Source organism: Terrapene carolina, unplaced genomic scaffold, assembly GCF_002925995.2.
Source record: "Terrapene carolina triunguis isolate 2854851 unplaced genomic scaffold, T_m_triunguis-2.0 Scaffold42, whole genome shotgun sequence".
NCBI lineage: Eukaryota > Metazoa > Chordata > Testudines > Emydidae > Terrapene > Terrapene triunguis.
The window spans coordinates 19563932-19580189 of NW_020664393.1; the positions used below are offsets into that span (position 1 = coordinate 19563932).

At 44.6% G+C, this 16258-nt stretch overlaps 1 protein-coding gene across 2 annotated transcripts in view; it reads left to right on the plus strand.

Annotated features, from left to right (window-relative positions):
* LOC112108554 (gamma-aminobutyric acid receptor subunit rho-1) overlaps positions 1-16258 on the plus strand; it is an 85527-nt gene that overhangs the window by 43722 nt on the left and 25547 nt on the right. For both annotated transcript variants that reach the window (XM_026654178.1, XM_024202737.1), the window contains 2 exons: positions 3072-3178; positions 15164-15231. In XM_026654178.1, the coding sequence (XP_026509963.1) occupies positions 3072-3178; positions 15164-15231 (175 nt within the window). The remainder of the gene's footprint in view (positions 1-3071; positions 3179-15163; positions 15232-16258) is intronic.

The window sequence follows — 16258 nt, forward strand, 5'->3', positions numbered from 1 at the left end:
TTATAAGCAAAATTGATGGGAGGAAACATTTAAACAAAAAAGTGTGAGTGAAAATTGGGAGTTAAGAGAACTTCTCCAGATGCCCACAGCCTACAATTCAACAATCATCGAAGAAGGCTTCTGCAGTTAAAACATCCTGATTAAGCAGAAATGAAATAATATATAATATACATCAAATCAACTTCAAATCGTTTATTGATGATATTACAACTTTGCTTGACAAAGGTAACTGTATTGACATCATAGACCTATAGAAGGCATTTTTACTTAGTTCCATGTGACTTTCTGATTTAAAATATAGCACAATTCAAGAATCAATGTAGTCCATATTAAATAGTTTAAAAAGTGGTTAATTGTTAGATCTCAAAAGTTCATTGTAAATGGGGAATTAATATCGCATGGGCGTGTTCCCAGTCCTGCTGGAATCTGTTCTCAGCCCTGTGCTATTCAATATCTCTTATCACTGATCTAAAACAAAACATAAAATCATAGCTCGAAAGTCTGTAGATAACAAATTGGCGTAGTGGTAGATGAATAGAGTTTAGTGACATTTTTTGACAACCTTTTTGCAGGGAAAAATGCAGATTTGGCAGCACTAAAACATTTTGCAAATTTGTGCTGATTTTTGTCAAATTGTTTTGGTTGAGGAAAAAAAAACCCTTCAAAAATTCCAAAAAAATCAAAACATTGGGTTTTTTTTTCTATTCCAAGCAACTTTGTTTCTAAATGTCCTTTCATTTTGTTTAAAAAATGCTTAAAATGGAAATATGTTGTTCTGGGGTCAAAATATTTTCATTCAACCTGAAACAATTGTTTTTTCAATTGTCAACCAACAGAAAAACTGTTGTTGAGCCAGTTCTATAAATGACAGGTCAGGTCTACAGAATGTTCTGGATTGTATGGTAAACTGGATGCACTTGAACATGTGTTTAATATAGTTAAATACAAGTCTATACATCTATGAACAAATAATGTAGATCAGGGGTCGGCAATGTTTGGCATGCGGCTCGCCAGGGTAAGCACCCTGGCGGGCCGGGCCAGTTTATTTACCTGGTGACGTGGCAGGTTCGGCCGATCGCGGCCCCCACTGGCCGCGGTTCGCCGTCCCAAGCCAATGGGGGTGGCGGGAAGCTGCGGCCAGCACATCCCTTGCCCGCGCCACTTCTCACCACCCCCATTGGCCCGGGACGGCGAACCGCGGTGAGTGGGGGCTGCGATCGGCCGAACCTGCCACGTCAGCAGGAAAACAAACTGGCCCGGCCCGCTAGGGTGCTTACCCTGGCGAGCTGCGTGCCAAATGTTGCCGACCCCTGATGTTGATTATACAGGCTGGGGGACAGTAACACAGAAAAGGATGTAGGGGTCATGGTGAATAACCAACTGAAGATGAGTTTGGGGCTAAGAGAACAAGTCCATGCAATCCTTCCATGTATAAGCAGAAGAATATTGAGTAGAAGTAAGGTGGTGGTATTACCAGTGTATATGTCATTAGAGAGACCATTACTGGAATTTTATGTTCTGTTCTGGTATGAACAATTCAAAAAGGATGTTGACGAACTGGAAAGGGTTCAGAAAAGAGCTATAAGAATGATCTGAGGTCTGGAAAGCCTGCCTTACAGTGAGAGGCTAAAGAAGCTCAATCTAGTTAGCTTAATAAAGAAGGTTGAGAAGTAACTTGGTCATTGTCTATAAGTACCTACATAGTAAGGGCTTTTTAATCTAGCAGAAAAGGGTATAACAAGAAGTTAAATCTAGACAAATTCAGACTATAAATGAGGCACAAATTTTTATCTGTGAGGGTAAGGAAACATTGGAACAACTCACCTAGGGATGTGATGGATCCTCCATCACATAAAACCCTTAAATCAGGACTGGTTATCTTTCTAAAAGGTATATTCTAGCTCAACCAGAAGTTATAGGCTTGATGAAGAAATCACTAGTGAAATGTTATGGCCTGTGCAGGAAGGCAGAGTAAATTATATTAATGGTCCTTCTGGACTTCATGTTTATGATCTATGAGAATTCAGCATGATAAAGCAAGCCCCCACATTCACTATTTTTCTCTCTTGAAGATACTTCTTTTATATTCAGAAAGCATGCCACAGTCAAGGATTTTTGGTTTTTTGTTTTGGTTGGTCTATTACTGATTTACCTTTTTAATTAATTGTGAAAAGGGGTGTCTGAGTGCAAGCTGTTGACATCCAGTATATTTTTTGATCAGAAACAGAAAACCTTCCTGAATCCTTCTTTTTCTTGGGCTCCTCAAGCAGCCTAGCCCATAAAAGAGAGCCACCTACTCTATAGCCAGCTCTGACTCCCACATAAGTATAACTACATCAGAGAAATAAAAGGGATGCTGCACTTGAAATCTGTCTTTAGACTGAAACACTTTACTCTGTTTTCAGAGGTAAACTTGGCACACACCCAAAGCAAAGTATCGACTACAAGATATGGTGCAACTGTATACACTTCTGGTATGACCTCATATATTCCTATCTCTAGCGCTCCCTGTTCTCTTTAGAAATCTGGGGCAGGAGTTAATCATTTTATTCCAAGCTGCAAGTCAACTTGCCTCCTGGCTGGGTTCCCAGTCCATCTCCATTTTGTTCCTGGGCTGCAGCCAGTAGGCTTTTATTTGAGATATTGTTTCCCTAATTCCTATCCTCGTGTCGTATCATAAATCTACGTCAGAAATGCTGCCCTCCTCCCCCAAAACACTTATTCTTTTATTCACTTCTAATAGCATCTAGTGTAAACAAATATTTGAATTTTTGTGTCTAAAATATATTATAAACACAGATAATCTTTATACAGAAACAAGAGTTTGAAATGAATATTTTGCCATTCAGCCAGTATTAGAATGAGAACCATTCAGAATACCCTGTCTCACCATGTAAAATCCATGAGTTCTTTTTAAATGACATGTTATCAAACATCAGATATGAACACAGGGATATAGTTTAATTGGTAGACGAACAAGACTGGTCTCTAGTTGAAGGATTAGAGTCAAATAATTGCATGTCTCTTAAACACGGTTAATTCTAATAATGCTGTATATCTTTCCCACATAGCCCAATACTAAAACGAAGCCCTGATATCACCAAATCACCACTGACGAAGTCAGAACAACTTCTGAGAATAGATGACCATGATTTCAGCATGAGACCAGGTTTTGGAGGTATGAAACCCATGCATCTGATTCTTATTTTTTGGAGTATCTTTTCTGTAAGAAATACTGTACAGAACAGTGTCTCACTGGTGAGTGGATTGACAAGAGAGATTGGAAAGAACTGTTCGTTGAGAAAGACCATCCTTGTTTCTGTTCTGAATTTACAGCTACGGTGACCAGATGTCCTGATTTTATAGGGACAGTCCTGATTTTTGGGTCTTTTTCTTATATAGGCTCCTATTACCCCCCACCCCCCGTCCCGATTTTTCACACTCGCTATCTGGTCACCCTATTTACAGCACAGCATGTTCTCATGACTGAGGGGTCTTACAACAACATGGCCTTCCTCCTAGAATCACCAAATAACTTTCAGCAAAACCATGAGAATGTAGATAAAGGCATCATTTATGGATTTTGAACTCCTTGTATTGAGCTGAACCTGTGACTGGTAAAAATATATCCAGGTTCAGTTAACATTTATTTCTAGATTACTGTGAAATCCTAAGGTTATATCTCACTATGACAATGTTTGTGTGTAATCAACTAATGTACAATACTTGCTGACCTTGTCTCTTATTATAAACTAAGAGAATATTTAGACTACTTTGTGTTAATGTTTTGCTCACAGTCTTGCAGTCGTATGCGACAGCAAACCAAGCTTTTAGAGCAAAGGATTAAGAAGAATGTGCTTTCTTATGACCCGCTGGATTAAAAAATGTTGTAATTTATCTACCCTTCCTGGCTGACAGATGGTCATTCAAATCCAGGATACCATTATACATCCTGATGGGAGAAGCTTTTATTACCAAATGCTTGATATACACAATACCAGTATGTTCAGTTCATTTTAAAATGTCTGCAGTTTCAGGACAGTCCATTAATATTGCCATTATTTATTATAATATCTTGTACTGTAATTGCCAAAGGTATACAGTGGCTGGTCAAAGTTTGGAGGAGGAAGAGGAAGTACAGCAGTAAATCTATAGAAGAGTCTGTGTATGCATTTAACACATCCTTATTAAATGCTAGACATCTAAAAAACAGAAGTGTTTGGTACTAGCTGGCATGTCCGTTAGCAGTCTGAGATGAGAAGGCAAGTAATGACATACGGAAAAATCCACTCACTCGTAGAGATAGCCCATCCCTAAATTTGCCACTACCCATACAATACCTATTCTGTGTATTAACAGAATGCTCTCCAGGGCTGTCAGACTGGCAGCACGTAGCACAAAGAAATTAAAAAAAAAAACCCTTCAAACATACAGAATAAGCACACCATCCCCCTGCATGTGGGCAGATGTGCACTGCACGGAGCCCCATTGAAGTCAGCGGAGCACCACATGGGTGCAGGGGGTCCACTCACTTGGTTCTGACTGCATGATTAGATCCTAAAGAGAGCACAATCAACTAGATCCACAAAGAGAAATAGCTTAACTGTTTCTTACTATCTTCATGGAGGATTCGTTTTACCCAGGCCTCCTGCCTGTGGAACTCCCATTGACTGGAGCGGGAGTTGTGCGTGCAGCTATATTGCCGGATAAAACTCTGCCTGGTTTTATCTTGTACCTGAAGGATGCCATTTTCAGTTTATCAAAGGCCATAAATATTTGGTATGTTGAAGCAGTTCCAGTGGTCAGTACTACATGTATTTACTCTTTGAATAAGTGGCAATCTTTAAAGGCAGTATTGTCCTAAGCATCAGCAGCTAAAAGGATCTTAAGGGGAGGCCTGTGGGCACTTATTGCCCTTTCAAAAAAGGGTATAAGTGACCACAAAGGATTGGGAATGGGCTGTGGTTAAGGGCATAAGTGTCAACCAGGCATTTTCAGCGGTGTCCCATGCATGCAGCTAAGGGCTGTTGCTCTAGTGCCCAGGGCCGGCTCTAGTGTTTTTGCCGCCCCAAGCAGCGCGCCGAATTTACCGCTGCGGACAGCGGGGGCAGTCCGTGTGCCATTAGGGCAGCATGTGTGTTTCCACCGTGGCGGCAATTCAGCCGCAGCTTCTGTCTTCAGCTGGAAGACAGAAGCCGCCAAATTCCTGCCGCGGGCAGCTGAACATAGAAGCTGCCACCAAATTGCTGCCGCCGTGGAAACGTGCATGCTGCCCTGACGGCACACGGACTGCCCCCGCCGTCCACAGCAGCAATTTGGTGCGCTGCCTGGGGCGGCAAAAATACACGGACTGCCGCCCCAAGCACCTGCGTGGAATGCTGGTGCCTGGAGCCGGCCCTGCTAGTGCCTGCCTGAACCATAACAAGTTCACCCAGTCACCTCACATCTATCCACTGGCTCACACAAATACAAATACCCTTAGCCTCTATTACACACTGATTAAAGGATCACCAAGCACACAGGATAGCCTGGGCTGGAGTGAGACATGCAGCAGGGCTGGGAGGGAGACAGGCAGCTAATTGTGGTAGCTGGGCAAGAGGAGGGTATGGGACAGGCTTCTGGGAGCATGGAAGGAAAGCAGGGATGTGGTTTTGGTTTGAAGGGGGGTCTCAGCCAATGAAGGGCTGCTGCACAGCCTACCTGTTGCACTGTTTCCAGGCCCAACTCCTTTTTAGGTGGTGAGGGAGAGGAGGAGTATGGCACTGCAGTAAAATATATCAGCCCTGTGGAACCTTCCTCAGCTGCATGGAGGTGTAATTGATACAGAGGTACAGGCTCACTCCTGAAGCCATTGTACACCCATATGATGAGCTAAGGAGGACCCGGAGAAGGTGGCACTATGGATACACTCTTTGTCTGTCTGTAGTGGTCACTTCTGCCACGGCACTTCCAGCCACTAGGCCTTCCAAAATACCGTAGAACAGTGGCTTTCAACCAGGGGTCCGGGGCTCTCTGTGGGTCTGCGAGCAGGTTTCAGGGGTCTGCCAAACAGGACCAGTGTTAGACTCACTGGGGCCCAGGGCAGAAAGCCTAAGCCTGGCCGCCACCCAGAGCTGAAGCAGAAGCTGGAGCCATGGGGCTCTGGGCAACTGCCTGCTTCCTACCCTTAACACCAGCTCTGGCTTTTATATGCAGAAAAACAGTTGTTTTTCTGCATATAAAAACAGTTGTTTTTCTGCACAGGTGTACTGTGGAGTTTTTATAGCATGTTGGGGGGGCCTCTGAAAGAAAAAGGCTGAGAACCCCTGTCGTAGTAGACACCAAACATATCCGTGACTGCAGTCTTTACCTGTGTAAGATTTCCAGTTTGCTGCGATCAGGACGGGATCTGATTACATTGTAACCTGGAACCCTGCTGCAGGCTTTCGCTCAGTTCTAGGAATTGCTCCATGGGTGAACAATGCAGCCTTTAGAAGCAGGGCATTGTTCTACACTGAACATGCTGGGTGTGCTGCCAGCCAGGTGCTTGTGAAAGGTTTCCAAGTGCCTGTCACAGCTCTTTTGTCCTCAACAACTCTCATGTCCCAGCATGGTTTGAGCGATAGGAGGTAGTTTCCCTCTGTGTGAATGCCTAGCAATGGGGAAGAGCAAGCCTTTTAGATACACAGAGAGCAATATTGGTTTACATTACACTTTTATAAAGTGTCACAGCCAGAGCACAGAAACAATGCTGCTCTGAGACACTCAGCGAGCCTTCACCAGGTTAACAAGGTATTGCTGGTGTATTAGGATACACTGTGACAATGTTGTGTATGGCCAAAGTGATGGAGGAGGCGAGGGACAAGGAAACCTAGGATCAGGGATCCCAGAGTGTTTGCCAGAAGGAGGTGGCTTGCAAGGAGAGTTTCCAGCATGTTTGAGCTCTCCTCTTAGAATCATTATAGACAGCATTATAGCCAACAGGTTTGTAAGAAAGGAGCCTGGAGGAACAGATTACAGACTACAGGGCTGTAAGATTGCATGCTTCAGAGTCAGTTTAAATGGCTATGGTTATCACAACCCTCTGGCCATTCAGAAATGGGCAGTAGGCCCAAGAGTATATTAACATGACTGTCCTGTGACTCCTTGCAATGTGTTATACACTCTCCTGTCACTATCCTGGGCTCTTTAGCTGTTTATCTCTTCTGCCATATTTGTATTACACAACTGATTAGCACCTGTACTCCACTCCTCAGGGCTTTCAGTGGGGATGTTACACACGTTGACTCTAATTTTGTTCAGGTCAGACTATGAGGGTAACACACAACAGGTTGTGGTGTTTTCTCAGAGCATAGCCCCCATATTTCCCCCAGAGCTCTGAGAGCCATAGCCTTCAGAGAAGGCAGCTGGGACTCACCAGGATACCTCCTGCTGGCTGGCTAGCCTCTGGATTGGTTGCTTGGCCTCCCCTTCCTGATTCTTCAGTGTATGGCAGATCGCTCATTCTACCCGTTTGATTATTCAGATGGTTTGCAGAGTGGGAGCAGCAGAAAGGCCTAATCCTCCCTGCCCTCCATTACTGAATAGGATTTTTTTCAGGACACCAGCTGTGGGATCCACAGAGGGACTTAGCCGTTGCAATGCTGAGCATCATAGCACCTAACTTTTGCACCTAGAAAATCACAGGAACACCACTACGATTCACAATGAATGAGGAGAGACAGGCACTAAGCATGCAATCCACAAAATGCCCACTTTTGTCAAAAAAACCTGGGGTGCAGTGTGGAGGGGGTGAGCAGAGATGTCAGCCCCCCAGAGGGAGGAGGCAGGGCTGGGGGTGGAAGCAGTGTTCCAGCATGCGGGGGGCATCCCTGCAGGGTTCCAGCGACTGGACAACAGCCTCCTGTGGGGCCCTGCAGGGTTCCAGTAACCCGGCAACATCCTCGCGCAGGGGTGGTGTGGAGGGCAAGGTTTCAGCGACGGGAAACAGAATGGGGCAGGGCCTCGGGCGAGCAGCTGGGGGTGTCTCATTTTCTCTTTGGGAAATATGGTCACCCTAACAAAAGCCAGCACACTGGGAGGGGAGCCATCTAAGCCAGCCAATGGGAGGTGCTGACGATAGAGTGCTGTGCTAAGCCATGCCTCTCTCATGAAGATGAGTGCCTAAGTCCAGGCTGCAGAGAGGTGCCTAGCTCTGCTTAGCGACCCACAAACAGGAACCTGCAGCCTGGAGTCAGGTGCCTTAGGAGATTCTTGAGGGAGTGAGTTAGGTGCCTGCAGGGCCCCCCAGAGGATTCAGGGGGCCTGGGGCAAAGCGGGGGAGCTGCGGCGCTTGTACTCACCCAGCGGTGGTCCAGGTCTTCGGCGGCGGGGGGCCCTTCAGTCGCTCTGCGTCTTCGGCAGCACTGAAGGGCCCCCCCGCCGCCGAAATGCCACTGAAGACCCGGAGTGACTGAAGGGCCCCCTGCCACCGAAGACCTGGACCGCCGCTGGGCCAGGGCTTGCAGGGCCCCTGCAGGGCCTGGGGCAAATTGCCCACTTGCCCCCCCTTCCCCCCCGGGCAGCCCTGGGTGCCTGCATTGTTCCACATAAAATGGCCAGAGGATAAGGTGGTGCCATCACTGATCCGCCTTATAATGTTTAGCCCAGTGGCTGGAGCACGTGCCTGGGATATGGGTGACCAAGTTGCAGTCCCCGTTCCTCTGCCAGAGGGGAAGAAAGGATTTGGACAGGGGTCTCCCACCTCATGGAAGAATGTGCCAACCACTGAGCTATGGGATATTGTATGTCGAGCTCCCTCAGTCTCTCTTGCTGAAGCTGTTCCACTGGATAAAATAATGGTAGTGATTGTAACAGGGGGACTGGAGGACCCCAGGTCTCCCACCTCCCAGATGGGTGCCCTAACCACTGGCCTGCAGAGTCATTCTTACGTGCTCTCTTTCTCTCATGTCCAATGATTATTTAAGTTTTTATCCACAGTGGAACAGTCATTGGGCTGGAGAGAGAAAGTGTGTGGGAATGTCTCTGTAGTCCAGTGTTTAGGGAACCCACCTGGAGCTGAGAGACCCTAGGTCCAGCCGCTCTGCTACAATCACTCCTTCATTATCATGATGCATGGCCCTAAGAGGAGACCTACTGGATCGGAACCTGCATGTGATAAGTGTTCAGCTGCCTATCTTCCTCTGGCTCGTGAATCCCTCTGGGTTTAGGCAGGAGATAGGCATCCAAATGCCAAGAGGCAGGCAGCAGGGTGCATACCCAGAGGCTGAAACATAGGTGCCTGTGAAACTTTTAGGTAGGCGCCAAGTGAATTTAGGTGCTTAAAGTGTTCAGCAGTTTTGTCATTGCAATGGGATCCCCAAACTGGGATTTAGGTGCCTAAAACAGGAAGTTAGGTGGTGCCTAACTCCTTCTGTGCATCCATACCTATGTTCCTCTGTGTTATCTAATTGACCTGTGAAAACTTGGATCCTGAGCCCTGTAAAACTATTCCTTCTGTTAAGACGCTATAAGGGGTCAGATTAAAAACTAATAGGAGTGAGTTAGTTCACCCTTCTGTACAACATTATATTTTAGGCACCCTAATTTTTCTTAAGGCTTGTCTACACGCAGTTTTTGTACCACTTCAGCTACAGCAGTTTAGAAACTACTATAATTAAATCACTGCAACCCTTACTATTGACACAGTTATATGAGTAGAAAGGTGCTTATATTGGTATAGTTTATTTAGGTAAATATATGACAAAAGTTATACCACTGTAAGCGCCATTATACTGGTATAACTGCATCCACACTAGGGAGTTGGAATTATTTTAACTATGTGTTTTTGAACCAATACTGTTAAATCAGTAAAACAACTGTGTATGGACCAGCCCTTAGGTGCAAGTTTCAGTCACCTAGAGAAGTCTGGCTAGAGTGGCATTTAATTGCCACGTACGTTTCCTCTGAAGACTTTAATGCCATTCAATTAAATTTAGAATTTAAGTTCCACCCATTCTCAAACTACCTGTGTGGGATACTGCTGTGATTGTATGCAGTGGTGTTCTCAGTGCTTCCTGAGGTGGTACAATCATGTGGATTGGTATTACAGCTGTTGTGACTAAAATGGCTTTTGGCCATCTGACATTTTGTATCATCGTTTGGGCCTTAATGGCATAGCACTGTCCCAGTTTTGCCTCAGGGCCAGCTCTGTTGTCCAGTGGGATAATGGTCCAAATATAGCCTTCTGCTGCCCTAAAATCCTTCAAAAGAAATGACAGAAATTGACCCAATAAAAGGTATTACCTGAGCCACTTTGTCTCGCTCAGATCCTGGCACCCACACGGCTACTACAACACTGCAAACAAAGTCTGGCAATGCAGTTTGTTTTTCACTGTTTGAAAGAAGACGCTTTTCCTTTGCAGGTCAGGGACAAGTTGTAAAGGGATAATTAGTTTTTCTTTCACAGTTTAACTGTCTAGTTTATTGTCTAGTTCATATTTCATACAGTATTAATTACATTATGAAACAGCTCTATCATCAACATAGCTCCGTATTAACCACTGGGTGAGATTACAAATAATTTTCGGTCAGTTACAGTTTGATTATGGCGCCTAGACATAATGTAACAGGAAAGGTTCCACAGCATTTGTGTGGGAAGTTAATAAAACATAATTCAGTACTACCCAGACATTTAATTGTCTCATGATAAATTAACTCTGCTTTCTGGAGAGGACTAGGCTCTGGACTAAAAGAGAAGAACACCAAGTGCTAGGGCAAGGGCAGGCAAACATTTTGGCCTGAGGGCCACATCGGGTTCTGAAATTATATGGAGGGCCGGTTAGGGAAGGCTGTGCCTCCCCAAACAGCCAGGCATGGCCCGGCCCCCATTCCCTATCTGACCCCCCTGGCTTCTCGCCTCCTGACTGCCCCCCCGGGACCCCTGCCCCATCCAACCACCCCTTCTCCCTGACCGCCCCCAGAACCTCTGCCCCTGACTGCCCCCCCGCTACCCCATCCAACTTCCCCTCTCCTTCCTGACTGCCCCCTGGAACCCCTGCTCCCATTCAACCCCCCTGTTACTGCCCTCTGACCGCCCCGCCCCCTGACCACCACCCCGCCCCCTGACCACCACCCCGAACTCCCCTGCCCTCTATCCAAGCCCCCCGCTCCCTGCCCCCTTACCATGCTGCCTGGATCACTGGTGGCTGGCGGCGCTACAGCCGCGCAGCCCAGAGCACCAGGACAGGCAGCCGCACCGCCTGGCTGGAGCCAGCTACGCCACCGCGCAGCACAGAGCACCGGGTCAGGCTGCGGCTCTGCAGCTGTGCTGCCCGGCAAGAGCTTGCAGCCCCACCGCCCAGAGCACCGCGCTGGCTGCGCAGTGAACTGAGGCTGTGGGGGAAGGGGAACAGCAGGGGAGGGGCTGGGGGCTAGCCTCCCAGGCCAGGAGCTCAGGGGCTGGGCAGGAGGGTCCCACGGGCCGGATGTGGCCCGCGGGCCGTAGTTTGCCCACCTCTGTGCTAGGGCAATGAGTGAAATAGATACAAAAAAGAAGGTGATGTTTACACAATAATAGGACTCATTATAATAATAATATTTTGCATTACTGTAGCATTTACCATTTGAGTATCTCAACTGCTTTATAAACATTAATGTTCAAGGGCCTGGTCTAAAACCCAGTAAAGTCATTGAGAGTCTTTCCACTGACTTTAATGGGCTTTGGATCAAGCCCAAAGTCCCCCAACATGCCTGTGAGGAGGGTAGATACCATCATCATTTTGAACTAGCAGTGATGAGGTAGGGGAACAAATTTCATCACTTCCACTCCTGGGCTTCACCTTCTCAACCATCCTTCATCTTCTAATCATGCCATAGAATTATCTGATAGCAACACAAGATTCTGAGAGGGTGAAATAGATAACATTTTTGAGAGAGTGATGAAAAGTAAGAATCTAGCTTCTGACTTTCATTGGCAGTTAAGAAAAAGAAGCAGCATCTTGCAGTAGGTCAGTTTTTACTGCTTCACTTTTAAATGCACTCAGTTTCCTATTGAGTGTCACAGGACTGAATCTCAGCTCCTGATGGGCTCCTAAACTATGGCAGACTCTTGTCAGATGGTTTGGAGCAGGTGACATCCATACACAAATGGAGATCATGCAGTCTTGACCCCTGTCTTTCCACAGCCAGGCGCCAAGCAACACCAGCCTTTCTCAATAAAGCAGGAGTAGGAGAGGAATGATTTAAAGCAGACTTAAGATATGTCTTCTACATCAGAGGTTCTCAAACTATGGTCCGTGGACCACCAGTGGTCCGCGAGCTTGATTCAGGTGTCTGTGGATAGTTCCCTCTAAGGTGCATGCCTGGGCGGCCGCACACAAGAGAATGAAGGGCCACCCACCTAATTGGTGGATCCGCACAGGCATGGCTCCACTAATTAGGTGCCTGGAGCCTTGAGAAGATGCACATGTAAGGTGAGGTGGTGGCCTTGGGGGGAATAGGGGGTAGGTGGGAGGGGGCAGTGGGGATGAGAAGAGGGGTAGGGGACATTTGGGATGTGCAGGGCTGTGGTGGCCAGAGAAAGAAGCGACTTTCCCCAGCTCCAGGGCTGCGGCTGCTAGGGAGAGACCCCCCTCCTTCCCAGCCTCAGCTCTGTGGCTGCTGTGGTGAGAGAGACCCCCCCACACACACTCCTTCCCAGCCCCAGCTCGGGGAGAGAGGGCACATCCATCGCATTAGAAAGGTAAGACTACTGATATTAAAATATGAGTTGTGTGCTTTTATTTGTAGAACAAAAAAACATTAATTATTAAAGGTTTTTTTAATATAGCACTTTTATCCAAAGCGCTTTACAATAGTTAGTTAATGGTACAAACAACATTTGGAAAGATCATTAAGTGGTCCGCCGAGACTCTCAGCAATTTTCAAGTGGTCCACGAAAAAAGAAGTTTGAGAACCACTGTTCTACACTTTAACCACTACAGCAGCATAGCTGCAGCTTGTAGCCCTAAGGATTAATCTGCTTGTCTGTATAAATATATCTTTCTTATAAAATAAGTATTTGATGTATTGGATTTATAGATTTATATTAAAAGTAAGTTTAGCTGTAATGCAAGAGACCTACCTACCGGTTAAACTCTGTATGTTAAAGCTAATGCGTAGTTAACACCTTTTGAGACCCTTCCCAGGAAAAAGTGAAATTAGGCCAAACACCCACGCAGATGTCTAGAGACCTTTACCTAGACCAATAGTAAAATGGGGTGGAAAATGAGGGGTTTTGCCCACATTCTAATGTATTTACCACAAGTGCGTACATACCTGTCATTCATACGCACATGCATACTAGCCTATGGGTAAGTGTACCCTAACATTTCCGTGGGGGAAGAATGAAATATGGGCATAGGAGGGAGGATTTCCGATTAAATACCTTATAAAAAGGCAGGCAGTTTGCCATTAGACAGGCAATCTACCCATCTACCTACTCCTGTCTACTCTTCATTGCCTCCACCTTTCAACTACGTATCGATACTACTCATCTTCCACATGACTATTAACTATTGATAGGTCGTTCTTCATTCTTTTCGAGACTGTAAGTTAAAAAGGGATTTAATCTCATTTACATTTTATTTAGATAAGGCATATAGAATTAATTTAGAAAGCAAGTCACTTTGCAGTAGCTTCCTTTACTAGAGTGTGAAAAACGCCCCAGGTGTTGCCAGCACCAGATTATTATCAAGAACAGGGTGTGAGTATTAATCCATTTTGCAGTGTATAGCCTTATATTCTCTTAAAGAATTGTGATACAAGTGTAACTCTGTAATTCTAATTGTTTTACCATTGACTTACTATCTTCATTGATTTTAATAAAAAGTCTTTATGACTACATCTGTTTCTGTGTAAACTTCCTGTCACAACCCCGAATTTCCTTTTTAAACTCTGTGAAGCCTGATTCAGGACGAACTCTATCTTCTGACTAAACAAATTGGCGAGCCAAATACCCATACTAATTAATATTCACAATAATTATTAAACTATTAAAATTAATAAAATTCTTATTAATTAATTAATTAAAGAAAATAAAATTAAGTGGATAAATTAAATCAACACGACTAACCTACCCCAAATCAGGCTACAAGCTGCACCGCTGTAGCACTTCAGTGTAGACACTCGTTACAGCGACAGGTTTTTATCCCATCGCTGTAGTTAATCCACTTCCCTGAGAGCTGGTAGCTAGGGAAACGGAAGAATTCTTCCATCAACCTAGCACTGTCTATTCTGGGGGTTAGGTTGGCTTAACAACATTACTCAGGAGTGTGGATTTTTCACACCCCCGAGCGATGTAGCTGGGCAGACCTAGCTTTTTAAGTATAGACCTGGCTTTAGTGGGGGGTCAAAGATCTGGCTCTGTGTTCTGTATCTTATAGTTTGCAATACATCAGCAATTAAATGATGTTTGCAAACCTGAGGCGTTTTGCTGTTCAAAGGGCCTATACACTGTACACAGTTAACATATCCAAATGTTTAAAATAAAAAAAAACTATAGTTCATTGGGGGTGGGGGAAACCTCATAGGAATTACCATACTAATCAGACCAAAGTTCCATCTAGTCCTATGTTCCGTCTCTGACAGTGCTCAGTATCAGATGCTTCAGAAACCCTATTGTGGACAATTATGGAACAATATGCATGTGTGTTTAATAAAGGCTAGTGGACTAGTTCCATTTTTCAATTATATAAATATTCTCATGCATTTACCGAAAATCATCCTATCATATTGAATTTTCTCCTGTGCAGTACATAGGATAGACCTTACCAGGTGGCATGTATTTTAGAATTACTTATGGTTGTGGTGTCTTTTTGTTTGTTTGTTTGATTTTTGTTATCTTGGGGTTTTTTCCAGGAGGGGGGGAATTGTTTGTTTGGTTGTTTTTTTGCATATTTTAAATAAATTGTAAACTGCTCTGTTGCAATATAAAATATTAATGATTGTTTTAAGGAGTCACTAATCTAAAATAATCTGCTAGAGGATGACTGAGTAATGGATCAGTCTAAATACTGTTACAATGAGCATTTTGGTATGAATTCCAATCTCTTACAGTGGTTTACTGTGATTTCTATTCCAGAGGAAAACAGACATTTTCCTCTATCCTTTTGAGTGCATTTTAGCCTCAGGGGTTATTTTTTTTAAATCCTTTTCTTTTTTGCAGGTCCTGCAATTCCTGTGGGAGTAGATGTACAAGTTGAGAGTCTGGATAGTATTTCAGAGGTGGATATGGTACGTGTCTGTCTGACAACTTATGTAAATGATCTCAAACTACTGTTCCACCACTGTAATGTCAGGCAGAACAGAAGAAGAAGGAATGACTGCTAAGATTATATGCTCTTTTCTGTAGAACATTTGTTATTCTCGAGAACAATACTGTGCTCCCACAAAACCAAGGATTTTGGTTGCTATCTGAAAGTGCTTCTTAATAAGTGATGGAGGTTGGTGATTAGAAACTGTTAACAAAAATCACAAGTATGTCAGCTTTATAGCACAGCTCTTTATCATGAGGTAGAACCGTAGTGAGAACTGAAACACCTGCAATTTCAGTGCTACCACATGAGGCAGGTCATCCATTAGGAAAGGGATCTGAATAGAAAGAGCATGTGTGAAGATGCAGCTTATCTAGAATCTGCCTTCTGTGGAGGTGAAATTCACTTGAGCCGAGGGTCAACAGGAGACCTGTGCCCCGTTTGGGTCCCTCTTAATTCTTTAAAATAAACCTTAAGTAGGAGGTACGTGACACACAGGACCTGTGCTGTCTGGCTGCATAGGGTTTAATTTTACTCTAGTCTCTATACCTTTGAATTCCTACCCACTGCCCACAGGGAGTTAAGTTAATTCTGCACATTTTAAAGCTTTACAAAATTCTGTGGAGTTATGTATAATTTGCCCCAGTTGCTCACTTTTCATCACAAAATACCCTTGGAAATTAGGGGATTTTCTGAGGAGTTATTTTAAATAAATTATACATAATGATACACCCTATGGACAGTTCAAGACAAGAGGAGATAAAAATCAGAGCTAGAGATTAGCTCAAAGTGCAACATTAGCATTTGGATCAAGATTTTGAATCTTTCCAAAATTCAGGGCTTTTCAGGCCCATCTAGTTAGATCTTTGCAGGTTCTGGAACAGAAAAGCTTTTCAACCCTGTTAAGCTTTTTTTCATTTCTTAGAAAATAATTCATTTGACTAAAGGAAAAAAATAGTTCCAAAATGTTTCAATATTCTGAAAGGTGGAGTTTCAGTCAAGGGGGA